The sequence below is a fragment of the Podarcis filfolensis genome, assembly GCF_964270895.1.
Source record: "Podarcis filfolensis genome assembly, chromosome: 13".
In the NCBI taxonomy this organism is placed as follows: Eukaryota; Metazoa; Chordata; class Lepidosauria; order Squamata; family Lacertidae; genus Podarcis; species Podarcis filfolensis.
In genome coordinates this window covers 16,597,559-16,612,298 of record NC_139615.1, presented here as the reverse complement: position 1 = coordinate 16,612,298, position 14,740 = coordinate 16,597,559, and the positions used below count along the sequence as shown (strand labels likewise).

General features: G+C 46.1%; 1 protein-coding gene across 1 annotated transcript; it reads left to right on the top strand.

Annotated features, from left to right (window-relative positions):
* The first annotated feature begins 7,232 nt into the window (after window positions 1-7,232).
* On the top strand, window positions 7,233-14,633 carry LOC310747272 (mpv17-like protein). The gene is made up of 5 exons (XM_083581625.1): window positions 7,233-7,342; window positions 9,675-10,103; window positions 10,406-10,476; window positions 11,948-11,977; window positions 13,813-14,633. Exons 2-5 carry the CDS (start codon window positions 9,782-9,784, stop codon window positions 14,017-14,019), a joined length of 630 nt encoding a protein of 209 aa, XP_083437751.1. The 5' UTR covers window positions 7,233-7,342; window positions 9,675-9,781; the 3' UTR covers window positions 14,020-14,633.
* The last annotated feature ends 107 nt before the right edge of the window (window positions 14,634-14,740 follow it).

The following is a 14,740-nucleotide window of genomic DNA, read 5'->3' as shown; positions in this document are numbered from 1 at the left end:
GTGGGCGGAGTCCCGGCGCCGTGGCCACGCCCATCGCGGCCAATCGCAAAAAAGAGGGAGTGGCAGCGGGGCCGCTGGTGGTGGCGGGGAGGGGGGGGAATCTGACAGCGAGACAAAGATAGGCTGAAAGGGGGCAGCGACACACCCCCTTTTGGGTGGGGGAATGGAATGAGTGACGGGGAAATCCACCAAACAGAGGCAGGAGAGCGGCTGGGCCCTCTTGGGCGCTGAATGGGTTTCTTTGTGTGTGAACAGATCGTGAGAGGGGCGGGGGGCGAGGAAGAAGGATGAATGGGGTCTATTGTCTGCTTGGAGGGGGATTGGGATTACGTCAGAAGCTAGGACCCCCCCCAGCCTTCCCCCCAAACCTCTCCCCCCCCCAGGGTCACGCATTTTCTCCTCTGCAGTTCCTCTCCTTCACCCGCAAAACTAGGGACTCCCAAACTCTGTACTCAGAAAACTTGCGCTGCCAAATAATAAATTAGTGATAATGCTTAAGGGCTTCCTGTAAGTGTCTCTCTGCAGAAGGGGTGCCCGATGCATGTCTGGATGGATTTAATATTGTGTGAGTGCTTATGTATGTATGCATGTATATCGTTCTAATTCTATCAACGTTTAAGGGAAAAAAATCTCTGCAAATTGTCCAAATTAAGATGAACGTGGAAAAACCGGTCGTCTGGAAATTACCACAGCCCAGTATCCCATGAAGTGATGCTACTTAAAGAATGGTGTGCAACTGCCTTTTTTCATAGTTGCTTGCTTGATTTCTGTTACAATTTCACATGTTTTACAAAATTATAGGCTGATGCTGGTGTTTCAGTATAAATGTGACAAAGAACAGTAGTTCCACGAATAGTTTGCGTTTACAGAAACTTTCCCTGACATTGCTGAAACGTTTAAAGGATTAAAGTTAATTTCGCTGTCTGACAGTTAACAGTGAACTAACTTGTTTCTGCGCTTAGCACAATTATCTTAGCTGATGATGATTAAAGTAGGCTGTGTTGTTTTTCTTTTTGGTCCTCATAATTACTGTGCTAAATAATAAATATATAATAAACATATTTATAGCTTTTGCTGCCTCTTAGTTCTGAAAAATGTTCTTTAATTGTATTTTATATGAATCCCCCTTTTTTAAGCTTTTCGTATACTGCCCTGGAATCCACTGGGCGAAGGGCGGTTTGGAAACTTTTTAAAAACCAAATTCCAGTAATAAGTAGAGTTTAAGATGCAAACTTAACACCCTGATCCTTGCTGTTGGGTGGATTTAGGATGTAACAGATACGCCCATGCTCTGGGTTGTATCAGCCTCTGGGCCAGGGTTAGGGACATAGCTGTCAACCTTCCCTTTTTTGCAGGAAATTCCCTTAATTCCAGCGCCGTTTCCCGCTGCTATCCTGGATTGTTAGATATCCCGTAGACGGTCCCCGGGACAGGTGAGGCTGCTGATCCCTTATTTTTGACGCTGCTGATCCCTTATTTTCAAATCTGACAGCTAGGGTCAGGGAGCCCCTCCACCGACATTCCCACTGGTGTTGGCTAGTGGAAGGCTGTGAAACTAGATGTTATGGGGTGGAGCATAGCCAGCCATGTACCCGCTGGATCCTAAGGTGCTTCATCCCTGGAGAGGGGCCCATCTCAGACCTCTCAGCTTCTTCTAGCTTGGAGCTGGCATAGCAGAAAATTAGAAAAACACAACACCCTCTTTTTTGTCCTGGTCATCCTGCGCTAGCAAGACTTTTGATGGCAGTGGTTGTTGTGTTTCCGTTCCCAGTCAGGGCTTGGGATTGCTCTGTTCCCCAGCAACAATCCTATACACAGGTTGCTGGGAGTAAGTCCCATTCAAGCCAGTGCACATTACTTCTGGGCACTGGTGCGGTGGTGCATTTTGAAGTATAACGAAGACTGGACAAAGCTGGACCCATTTCAATCCGGCACTGAAATATATCCTCAGCAACTCTGATCCATGACATTTCGCTGCATTAACCCCTTGCTCAGAGCTTAATTCAGATAACCAGGGGAGCGCATAGCAGCCACATCTGCCAGCACATGTAGGATCCCACTTTCAGCACACTACAGTGCGCAACCGTTTGAGATAAATTTGCTGAGGACATCATGCACTGCAAAAATGGCAGTGTGAACAGGCCTCCTCACACCTAATCCAGTTTGCAGGGAAAGGCTGTTGTAGCAGACCCTCCAAGTGTCCCTATTTTCCAGTCCTGGATTTACAGAAGCCTTCCCAGTTTCTGATTTGATCCTGGAATGTCCCACTTCTCCTTCGGATGTCCCTGTTTTCGTCAGAGAAACGTCAGAGAGTGTATAGTTATGAGCCAAGGAGATAAGTAACTATACAAACTTTGGAAGACATCCGAAGGCAGCCCAGTATAGGGTAGCTCTTAAATATTTTATTACGTTTTTGTATATTGGAAGCCGCTCAGAGTGGCTGGGGCAACCCAGTCAGGTGGGCAGGGTATAAATATAATAACAATTTGTTATGGAATAGGTCACAGGTGTCAGCAACCTTTTTCAGCAGGGGGCCGGTCCACTGTCCCTCAGACCTTGTGGGGGGCTGGACTATATTTTTTTGGGGAAATAATGAACGAATTCCTATGCCCCACAAATAACCCAGAGATGCATTTTAAATAAAATGACACATTCTACTCATGTAAAAACATGCTGATTCCCGGACCATCCATGGGCCGGATTTAGAAGGCGATTGGGCCTTAGTTTGCATACCCATGAAATAGGATATCCCTATTTTCATTGGGGACGCGGGTGGTGCTGTGGTCTAAACCACAGAGCCTTGGGCTTGCTGATCGGCGGTTCGAATCCCTGTGATGGGGTGAGCTCCCGTTGCTCAGTCCCTGCTCCTGCCCACCTCGCAGTTTGAAAGCGTGTCAAAGTGCAAGTAGATAAATAGGTACCACTCCGGCGGGAAGGTGAATGGCATTTCCGTACACTGCTCTGGTTTGCCAGAAGCGGCTTAGTCATGCTGGCCACATGACCCAGAAGCTGTCTGCGGACAAACGCCAGCTCCCTCAGCCAGTAAAGCGAGATGAGTGCCGCAACCCCAGAGTCGTTCACGACTGGACCTAATGGTCAGGGGTACCTTTACCTACTTTCATTGGAGAGATGTTGGAGGGTATGTTGTAGCTCAGGGGTAGAGCACCTCATTTGCATTCAGGGGGTCCCACAATCGATAGCAGGCATCTCCACATAAGACTGTGAAACTTTGGAGAGCTGCTGTCCATCACTGTAGACAATACTGAGCTAGACGGAGCCATAAAGGAGTTCAACTTTCAGCTTTCTACACAGCGCTGTGATTATCGAAGCCCACAGCTCTTGCCGCGGTCTGTCTTGCCAAAGCTACTCTGCCCCCTTGTGGGGTAAAGGTGCGTGGCTCCACTTCTGATTTCTAGGCCTGGGTCAGGTTGCCAGTGTGACACAGCAAAAACTCCACGGGAGGCAGCGAAGGGAATCACAGTAAATGAGGTTATCTGGGGCAGGGCCTAAAGGAAAGGTTCCCCGGACTACTTTTAGAGGTAGAAGTGACTCAACAAAGTCCTCCATCCACAGCGATGATGCACTTAAATGTGTGCGACGCTATATTTATCTGTGTGACGCTCAAGGCAGATTCTTGCCACCTGCAAAGCTCATGAGCAAAAAATGGAAAGCGGAAACTTCATCGGAACCCAAATAGGTGCAATGTGCTCAGCATGGCTTAAGAAAGATGGTGAGACACAGCTTTAAAAAATGCCCAAGACCTGCTACTCTAGATAGAAGGATGCCACTTTTTTATGTCACACAGAATTACTGGTGGAGCTGGTGGAGTCTGGCTTTCTGTGTGTGGATAAATGATACGTTATGCACGATATAAATGTGATAAAGGATCTTCTTAGTTATCCTTTCGCTATTACTTCTTTCTCTTTTTCTTTTCTGTGCAGTTGTGGTTTGTCTTTTCTTATAAATGAGTTTGAATTTTACTGGTTAATGTAGTTTTAAAACTTACAATAAAATTGTTCTTAAAAAGAATAATTGTTTGTGGAGCAGTTCGCTGTCAGCTGGAAGTTACAAAGAATTCTTCATCCAGAATGCGGCAGCTAGACTGGTGACTGGCAGTGGCCGCCGAGACCACGTAACACCGATCTTCAAAGACCTACATTGGCTCCCAGTACGTTTCCGAGCACAATTCAAAGACTTGGTGCTGACCTTTAAAGCCCTAAACGGCCTCAGCCCAGTATATCTGAAGGAGAGTCTCCACCCCCATCGTTCAGCCCGGACACTGAAGTCCAGCTCCGAGGGCCTTCTGGCGGTTCCCTCCCTGTGAGAAGTGAGGTTACAGGGAACCAGGCAGAGGGCCTTCTTGGTAGTGGCGCCAACCCTGTGGAACGGCCTCCCATCAGATGCCAAAGAAATAAACAACTATCTGATGTTTAGAAGACATCTGTTTAGGGAATTTTTTAATGACTGATGTTTTAATGTATTTTTAATCTTTTGTTGGAAGGTGCCCAGAGTGGCTGGGGAAACCCAGCCAGATGGGCGAGGTATAAATGTTGTTGTTGTTGTTGTTGTTATTATTATTATTATTATTATTATTATTATTATTATTATTATTGTCATCGTCATCATCATCATCTAGCAGTTAAATCAGGTGGACAAACTGCAAAGGGCCTTTGGATTTGACCACGTAGTGTAATCACAGCCACCTGGGACTTGCAGTTCAATTACAAAGTGATATACGGCATGTGCACATATGAACCATGGCCCCAAACGTCATGCGGATTGACTATGCATCAGCATACAGTGGTACCTCAGGTTAAGTACTTAATTCGTTCTGGAGGTCCGTTCTTAACCTGAAACTGTTCTTAACCTGAAGCACCACTTTAGCTAATGGGGCCTCCTGCTGCTGCTGCGCCGCTGGAGCACGATTTCTGTTCTCATCCTGAAGCAAAGTTCTTAACCTGAAGCACTATTTCTGGGTTAGTGGAGTCTGTAACCTGAAGCGTATGTAACCCAAGGTACCACTGTACAGTCAAACCGGCTAAAATCTCTTCTTCAGCGCTGATAACACATGGGAAGCTAGCACAGCAGCTTTGAATGCGTCTCTTTGAATCGCCTCTGGTTTTGGAAAGATTGCCAGCTAGATAAGAATCATTGTGTCTGTTGTGTGTACTTGTTTTAGAAAGGCAGGATATAAACGTTTAAATAAAGAAATATATAAATAGCTATAAAAGTAGAAGACCCCACCCTCCCACCCAAACCATTCAAGAGAGTCAGTCCCTCTCACCAAGTACCCAAGAGGTGCCCAGCAGCAGAGATGAGGCTAACAGATAGGAACGAGAAAGAATTAGCACAATCTACCACTAGGCCTATTTTTGCGCAAGCCCTTCTGAAAGGAACAGGAGATTGCATCGACTCTGCATTCTGGAGCACCGGCTCATTCATTTCTATGGGGATTGCGCAAAAGAAAACCTGCACATGTGATAAAACAGCGCCCCCTGGTGCCGGAACAAAGAGGCTCGTGGTTTTCTTTTCCCAGTACGTACACAGCACACAGTACTGTAACTCCCAGAGGCTGAGATCCGGAGGAAAGAAAAGCACCAAAGACAGGTTGTGAGAGGTTAAGATATGTCGAACCTGTTTCAGACCGAGCCCCAGAAGATGGGCACCTTAAAATAACAACTACCAGTGCTTTAAAAAAAAAAATGTTAAAGGGTACTCTCGTTTTCCTACTCATATTGAAATTCTGATTCACAAAATGTTTAGGGGTATGCATACCCCTGCATGCCCCCAGAAAAAAGCAGTGACAACAACAGCAGCAAATATAGTAATAAATATTAATATTAACGTGGGACACAGGTGGCGCTGTGGGTAAAACCTCAGTGCCTAGGACTTGCCGATCGTATGGTCGGCGGTTCGAATCCCCGCGGCCGGGTGAGCTCCCGTCTTTCGGTCCCAGCTCCTGCCCACCTAGCAGTTCGAAAGCACCCCTAAGTGCAAGTAGATAAATAGGTACCGCTTTATAGCGGGAAGGTAAATGGCGTTTCCGTGTGCTGCGCTGGTGCCGGCTCGCCAGAGCAGCTTCGTCACGCTGGCCACGTGACCCGGAAGTGTCTCCGGACAGCGCTGGCCCCCGGCCTCTTAAGTGAGATGGGCGCACAACCCTAGAGTCGGACATGACTGGCCCATACGGGCAGGGGTACCTTTCCCTTTATTAATATTAACAACAACAACACTCCATTCAGATGGGCAGATAATCTGCCCATCTGACTGTGGTGTTTTTATTGAAATTACTGGTATGGTTTTAATAGACTATATATATAAGTTATCAGTGTTTAATTGTTTTTAAATGGTTGTTTCTTCTATATTTTTAGCAGTTCCTATTTTTAGCTGTAAACTACATTGATTCCTGTGAGGGGAAAAAGTGGTGTATAACTAATTAACTTTAACTATAATCCTTTTAAAAATATAATAATGCAGTTGTTCACTACAAAGAATTAGGGGTGATATTCAATCTTAGTCTTGTTCAGAGAGTAGAGTCCATTAATTTCAGTCCGCTGATTTCTGGGATGACTATAATTATCACGCATAACTCCTTGTGGTGAACAACTACACTTTTATCTGATTTGTCTATTGGTTTCAGTGGGTGTACTATTCTGAGTAGGACTTACGCTGCATATACAGCCCATTCTTTCCCTCAAAGAATTCTGGGCTCTGTAGTTTGTTAAGGGCTGCTGGGAATTGTAACTCTGTGAGGGGTAAACTACAAGGCCCATAATTCTTTGAGGGAAAGAAAGTGATTTGAATACGCTTTTACAGGTATTTTTTTACAGAGCTGAGATATCACCCTACGTAAACAATTAGGAAATGGTATGACACAGAAACATACAAATAAATAAATCCCATGCATCTCAGAACATCGTAAGTATTAAGATTAAAGAGGAAAGGGGGAGAGCTTAGGTAAATAAGGTTTGTGTGGTTGTGTGATCTATTGATTCAGCCAGCCCTTTCTCGGGTCTCTCTCCCAATTAACTCTGTCTTTCCCAGATATGTCTGCTTGCAATTTGGGACTGGGTCTGGTATTCTATTTGGTTCTCAAATGAGCTGCCAACTTCCTCCCTCCACAGCTGCTTTGCTTTCTCCCCACAACTATACTTTCTTAGTATGCAGCAAGGATTGGCTATTCAGTGGGTCTCTCTCACCCACCCCCTTCCCTGCTGTCCTCCCTGTCTGCACCCTTACCATGTGTCCAGATATTTATAGTTCTGTGGAGCAGACAAGCGTGGCTGACCCGTCCCTTACTGCTTCTTCTAGCCCTAGAAGAAAAGAAGACAGAGCATTCGGGGTAATAATGGCTGAAACGCAATGGGGGAGGAAAGCGGGTGGGCTTGAGAGAGACAAAGAGAAGGGGTATGTGTGTGAGAGAGAGACAGAATATTGACTGAGATGAATTTCTTTACCCACCTGTGCTGTGGTTTGTGGCCCTGCACTGCTGTGCGAGAAATGCACTTTGTACCTGCTCCAAGGCACACTTTGCTTTCTGATTACAGTGGTATCTCGGTTTAAGAACAGTCAGGTTTAAGAACGATTTGGTTTACAAACTCCGCAAAACTGGAAATAGTGTCCCAGTTTGAGAACTTTACCTCGGTCTAAGAACGGAATCCGAACGGTGGAAGGGCACTGGCGGCAGGAGGCCTCATTAGGAAAAGCGCACCTCAGTTTAAGAACGGTTTTGGTTTAAGAACAGACTTCCGGAATGGATTAAGTTCGTAAACTGAGGTACCACTATATTTCATATGTCCCAGCTTTGGGTGTCTCTGCTAAAAACAAGTGCAGGCTGTGTCTTGATTGATATGTTATATATGTCAGATTTTCTGCAAGAGGACAGAACTTTGGTTAAAACTGAGTAATGGTTAGAGTGACCAATGAGGACAGGTTCAAATCTTCAGTCTGCCACCACAAAGCTCACAGTCTGGCCTTGGGCCCATCGCCTTCTCTCAGCCTAAGCTACCTCACAGGATTGTTGTGAAGAGAAAAGAGTGGGAGAAGACAGAATAGAAATGTAATAATTAAACAAATGCTCTAACATATGGTGCCGACAAACAAGCTCCTAAATTCCTATTTGATCCTGCTCACAGATGTCTCTCCCTAACTTTTCAACAAAAACAATGTGGATTCCTGTTTCATTCAGATCCAATCTATCCCACCTGTATTTATGATGGCAGGGGGGATTTTTTAACATTATCCTTTTGTCCTGCATTAAAGGCTGTGGCAGGAGAGGCTCTGTGGGAGGTGCGCACACACATCATGCCCATAAAGGATAGCGCTGCTTCGTCACAGGGGCCCAGAGAGAGCAGAGGCGGCTGCAGTCTACAGAACTGTGCATTGCCGTGAATGTGGAATATAGAAAATGATCTTACCATAGGAGAAGTGTGTTATTAGAGAGAGGCCTGAAGAGGATGTTGGCATGTCGTAGTTGGGCAGCACATAGAATTGGGGGCTGCAGTGCGTACAGAGCACACACCACATTTAAAGTGCATGGCTTCCCCCCAAAAGAATCCTGGGAACTGTAGTTTATTAAGGGGGCTGGGGATTGTAGCTCTATGGGGGGCAAACTACAGTTCCCAGGATTCTTTGTCGGGGAGCCATGTGCTTTAAATGTGGTGTGTGCGCCTGCTGCCTGTGTTTGAGGCGTGTGGTGAGTGTCGAGGCCTTCTCACTGCATGTGGGTGAAAGTGCATAATCCAGTGGTGCAGAGATGGTGCCCAAAAGTGACACAGGGGTGTGAACAGCCAGGTATTAAAATGTGGAGATGACATGATCCTGTTTGTGGCAGCATTAAGCAGGTGCAGAAATACCCCTGTGTAGGAAAGTATTTATACTGTGGTCCAACAGGAATCTGGGCAAGGATGTTGCATACACAGATTTGTGTTTATATAAACAGCTTTACGACAGAGTTTATTCCTGTTTCTTTTGTAAACCTAAACTAGTTTCAAACTGATTTAACTAGAAAGATCAGTTATTTGGTGAGGGCACTGAGCATTTCCTCCCTTCTCGTCCTTATAGATTTATAACTACCAGGGTTATTATTTAAAGGGGAAATTCAGGACACTTTAGAGCATCTCGTCTAGGCATGTCTTCAGAAAACACTTGTCACTTGCCACAGACTTTATGGGAGGGGATGTTGTCTGTGAGAGAAGTTGTTAGTTGCCTTCCAAATGCACCCATCTCAAGGCAACATACAGGAGACAACTGAAACAGCTAAAAACACTTAAAAACAACACAGAAAATGGTAGATGTGTTTTTAAAAACAATACAAAATAAACACCAGCGGCAGAGATCTTTTCATCCAGCTGGAAAAGCCTGTTGGAGCAAGAATGTCTTCAATTGTTTCCAGAAAGTTCAGAGAGTGGGCGCTTGTCGTATCTTGACAGGAATGCTATTCCACAGAACAGGGGCAGCCCCACTGGAAGCCCTGCTCTGAGTAACTGTGGAGGAATAAATAAATGCAATTTTTAAAAAAGCATATGGAAGAAGGTGATCCTTAAGATCCCCAGATCCTAAAGCTCTTTAAGGATTAAGCCACATCCCAAGTTTTTCACACAATTGACCAACACAACCACAGCCTTCTGGCCTTGGAAGATAACAGCCACATGCCTTTCTGTGTGCATTTGCAGATATATACCAGCAGGAGGCAACATTGCAACCCACCTGAGCAGAGGACGCTGCCACCTAGTGGCCATCTTGGGGAACTGCACTTCCGCCACAACAGCTCTGTATTCAAATGCACCCCCTGCTTGGTCTGGTGCATCGCCATCCTTGGCTGGCGAATGTTGTTGCCTACGGCACACTGTTTTCAGCCGCAGATGCAGCCCAGCAGAGGTTGGCTAAGCCGAGCCAGGATCCCTGCAGACACGACGGGTTGGATCTGAAGCAGACGGCAAAAGTGGCGCTGGTCGGGTTCACATTCCACGCCAACTTCAATTACGCCTGGTTCCGGAGCCTGGAGCGCCTTCTTCCAGGAGTGAAGGTGACCACGGTGATAGCAAAGGTCGCTTGCGACCAGGTCATCGCTGCGCCAATCACCATTGGGGCTTTTTACACTGGTGAGAGACAACAGGAGGCTGGAGGGGGCTGGAGAGCTCTTTGGAGAGCTCCCTTTCTCTTTATTTTTTTATATTCAAAACAAGACATATTATCCAAAAACATATCATCCTTGTTTTCCCCCCCCATTTTTCCTCCCCCCCCCCAAACCCACCCGCCCCCCAACTTCCCTCAGTTCCAGTCTTTGGTTTCTCTGAGACTGCTGTTTTCTGCATGTTACAAAGTTGTATAGATCCTCAAACTATTTAGCTGATTATTATCAATAAAAAGTTTGTGAATGTTTATGCTTCCCTCCCTTTCTCAGGTCTCTCTCTCCTGGATGGTGAAAGCAACATATTTGGGAAGCTGCAGGAGAAGTTTTGGCCAACGTACAAGGTAATAACAGCTCTGTAGATTCTGTGCTAGGCTGTTACAGCAAAGAAACACGCAAACAGAAAAAAGAGGGCATTGTGGCACCATAAAGAATAGTTTTTCAGTATCCTGGGCAGGGCTGGGACCTGGAGGGTCACTGATTTCTACTCCGGCGGGGAGTTTCCCTTCAACAAAGTGTAGGATCACGGCAATGAAAATAATAAATAGAGTTTGGCAAACCGTGTTTAACACCTGATCCCACTGAGAATGATTCACTTTGAGAGCCATTGTTATCTGCAATTGTTGCTGTCATATCATCATGGAGGAGCTGAATAATGTTTACAAATTCATCTGGGCAGCCAATTTTCAGAAGGACAGTCCACAGGGCATTACGATTTACAGTGTCGAAAGCCTTAAAAGGTAAAGGGTAAAGGGACCCCTGACCATTAGGTCCAGTCACGGACGACTCTGGGGTTGCGGCACTCATCTCGCTTTATTGGCCCAGGGAGCCGGCGTACAGCTTCCGGGTCATGTGGCCAGCATGACTAAGCCGCTTCTGGCGAACCAGAGCAGCACACAGAAACGCCGTTTACCTTCCTGCCAGAGCGGTACCTATTTATCTACTTGCACTTTGAGGTGCTTTCGAACTGCTAGGTTGGCAGGAGCATGGACTGAACAACGGGAGCTCACCCCATCGCGGGGATTCGAACCGCCAACCTTCTGATCAGCAAGTCCTAGGCTCTGTGGTTTAACCCACAGCACCACCTGTGTTGAAAGCCTTATTCAGGTCAATAAACGCCATATACAGGGGTTGGTTTTGCTCTCTGCATTTTTCTTGAAGCTGTCGAGCGGTGAAAATCATGTCCACTGTCCCCCTAGAAGGCCGGAAACCATTTTGGGATTCAGGAAGGGTCACCTCGGATATTGTTAAGGACAGTTTACTAAGATCCTTGCAAGAATTTTGCCCGCCGCAGCTAATATAGAGATGCCTCGATAGTTTCCACAATCAGTTCTGTCACCTTTTTTAAAGAGATTGATAATTTTGGCATCCCTAAAGTCTGCTGGGATCTCTTCTCTTTCCCAGATTTTTTCGATAGTAGCAGGGGCCCACTATCTGAATTTCCCAGAAACAACTGAAGATATTTTTCCCCTCCTGTCAAGATTTCTCAACTGGTTAGACAGGTCTCTGTTGGGGTGTGTGTGTCCATTTTGTATCGTTCTTAAACCAATCTTCAGTTATTTTTGTGACTTTTCCGTTATATTTTGTGCCTTGCCTTGGGACAGATGTGGAAGCCGATTAATAAATAACTTTGGTGCACAGTCTGTCAGCCATTTTGTTACGGTAGCTTCTGATCCTTGGTGCCTCAGGAGTAGCTGCTGTGGACTCCACAGCAAAGTCCTGCAACTCCTTAGTGTGAAATCCAAGAACTATTGAGGAACTTCAACTTTAACCCTTATGTTAAATTTGCTATTTATTTATTTTCCCCCAATTTAGGCTGGTGTGCTGTGCTGGACCTTGTTCCAGGTACGTATTGTGGTCCGTGCTTTCCTTCCCTGAATGAGCTGAAAGCCTTGCCAGCTTCCCCACCCCCACCCCCAAACAAAGCTCCTGTGCCAATAGACAACAGCAAGAGAGACAAGCAGGTTTTCCCTGTCATAAAGGGATAAAGCATTAGGAAAAACATTCCCCTGCATCATTTCTTCTAGTCAGGCAGCTTCTGAAAAGCAAACCTAAAATATTTGAAATGCATCACTTCTTTCCCAGTTACCCTAGGAATACACTGGGTTTTCGGAAGCCTGCCAGGAATGTATTGAAATTGTTTATTTATTCCCACAATCTGTACACCGCTTAATCATAGCTGTCTCTCAGGAGACCCAAAACAATAAGATTACAAATGAATTCAAACTATAAAAACAGAATTCAGTTAGAAAGCCTGCTGGAGGGTGGTTTGGTTTGGGTTTGGGGGTTTGGGTTGTTTTGTTTTAGGCTTCAGAAAGTGCCAGAAGTTCAACAGAGTGGTTGATATTTTGGGACCTGCCCCAAATAGCCATCAGGAAAGCAGCCTTGTACCCAGTCATATCATTGGTCCCCCTAGCTCAGTATAGTCTATGCTGATCGGCAGGAGCTGTCCAGGGTTTCAGGCAAGGATCTCTCACAGCCCTGGGACCTTCTGAACGCAAAGCAGATGCTCTACCACTGAGCTACCGCCCATGGACTTTGAGAAGGATTGCCCTAAAAGAGATTGACTGGAGATCCGGGTGACCTCAAGGATGGCCTTCACCCTATGACCTTCATATATGCTAATATCTGCTTTGGAGGTCCTGCTCACACTCCCGTTGGTAAGGCCAGTTAGGCTAGCATACATGAGACAGGGACTTTTCCGTGGTGGCCCCACAGTTATGGAACTTCCTTGCGATTGGCTTATGCTTGACCGCTTCAGCACAGGCTTTTAAGAGGGCCTTGAACATCTCTCTCTCTTCATTGCTGCCTTTTCTTTAGACTGTTAATGACTTGTGTGACTCAGAGCAGTTTCCCCAAAATAATCGTACGCCTACTTTGTGTGCCTAGCGCATACAGGAGCACTCCTTTTATGTACTTCTTTTTCTGAGGGTTTGGCTGTAAAGAGCAGTTTATAAGATATTTGAAAGAACAACAAATAGGTATGTGATAGGCACGAGAGGTATCATCGCTAGTCTAAGAGGCACACACAGAGCTACCTTCCCCAAGACCAGGCACAGGCAAACTCTGGCCCTCCAGATGTTTGAGACTACAATTCCCATCACCCCTAGCTAACAGGACCAGTGGTCAGGGATGATGGGAATTGTAGTCCCAAACATCTGGAGGGCCAGAGTTTGCCTATGCCTGTCCAAGACCATGGGATGCTGATGACCCCTACCTCTCAGATGGTTCAGATGCATTCCTACAGTCATTAGGGATCGTTCACTTTCTTGAAGAAGCTAGTTTCATAAGGAAGCAAAGAGCCCAGAAACCTGGGTGATAAAGCTGACCATCCCCTTTACAGAATCGACTGCAGTCTTGTGGTTGCCACGTCAGACGAAGGTCAGGGAGCTCCAAATCCCCACAAATCTCCCTCGGTGACCACTTTCTCGCATCCTGGCCTACCCTACAGGGTTGTTGTTGTTGTTGGGATGAAATGGAAGTTGGGGGCTGGGGGGAACAACCACCACCTTGTACAGCACCCTGAGCTCCTTGGGCGGGGTATAAATAATAAATTATTATTATTATTATTATTATTAGTCAGTCAATAAAATAATGCCAGGATAATCAGAGCATGTGCTGCTGTCCAAGAACCATTGGCGGTTTATGTTCCTCCCTCCTCATCTCTCTCCCTCCACCAGGCAGTGAATTTTGCTCTTGTGCCACCCCTGCTGCGCACAGCCTACGTGGGGGCCTGCTCCTTCCTGTGGACGGCTTTTCTCTGCTACCTGCGCCAAACTGATGCCCACGACACCACCTCCCAGCTCTTCCAGGCGGTGCCAGGCTTGGCCGGGCTGTTTCCATCCAGGGCAGGAGAGAATCAAGTAAAGCTGCCATCTGAGAAGTGACCAAAGGGCCGTGCTGTGGTTTTCTCGGCACCCCATCTCCATTTCTAGTTCTTGGTCTCTGCAAACTTTGATGGGGGGCCATGGAGGAGATTTGTCTCCTCATATTAACCCCCTCACACCCACCTTCTTCAAAACACGGCCTGCTCCTCATGCTGCACTGGTATAGGAACATACAACTGCAGATGTGAGAAGCAGGGCCTTTACAGCGATGGCCCCAAGGCTAAGGGAATGCTCTTCCCCTTGAGGCCTGCATGCCTTCTGAAAGACATACCATGAGCCATCTTTTGGGGATGCTGTAAAGATTGCAGCGAGATTAAGAGGAAGAGGAATGCTTTGAACACTCTAAAACGCTTTATAAATTCTGGCTGCACCCTGGACAAACACTGGGCAGTTGAACAAAAGATCATTATTCCCCTATCTCTCTTTCCCCCCAAACACATAATATCTACGACGTCAACAGTGTCTCGTACCAAATATAAACAAACTGCGAAAAAGAATATATGAACTGAAAGTGGAGACGCTGTATGTATTTTCTTCCTTGTTTTGTTATGCAAGAAAATCTTCAATAAGAACAAATTTTAAACAACTGAATAAATAAATGCTGGCTGCATGCACACCACATATTTAAAGAAAATTTTTCCCTCCGAAAAATCCTGGGAACTGTAGTTTGTCAAGGGTGCTAGGAAATGTAGCTCTGTGAGGGTAAACTACAGCGGCCAGG

What these genes read in the sequence shown, in the direction of transcription:
- LOC310747272 (XM_083581625.1), top strand. Translation starts at nt 9,782, where the DNA reads ATGCACCCCCTGCTTGGTCTGGTGCATCGCCATCCTTGGCTGGCGAAT. An exon ending in CATTGGGGCTTTTTACACTG is followed by an intron (nt 10,104 to 10,405) that starts GTGAGAGACAAC and finishes TCCCTTTCTCAG; the next exon opens with GTCTCTCTCTCCTGGATGGT. An exon ending in AGTTTTGGCCAACGTACAAG is followed by an intron (nt 10,477 to 11,947) that starts GTAATAACAGCT and finishes CCCCCAATTTAG; the next exon opens with GCTGGTGTGCTGTGCTGGAC.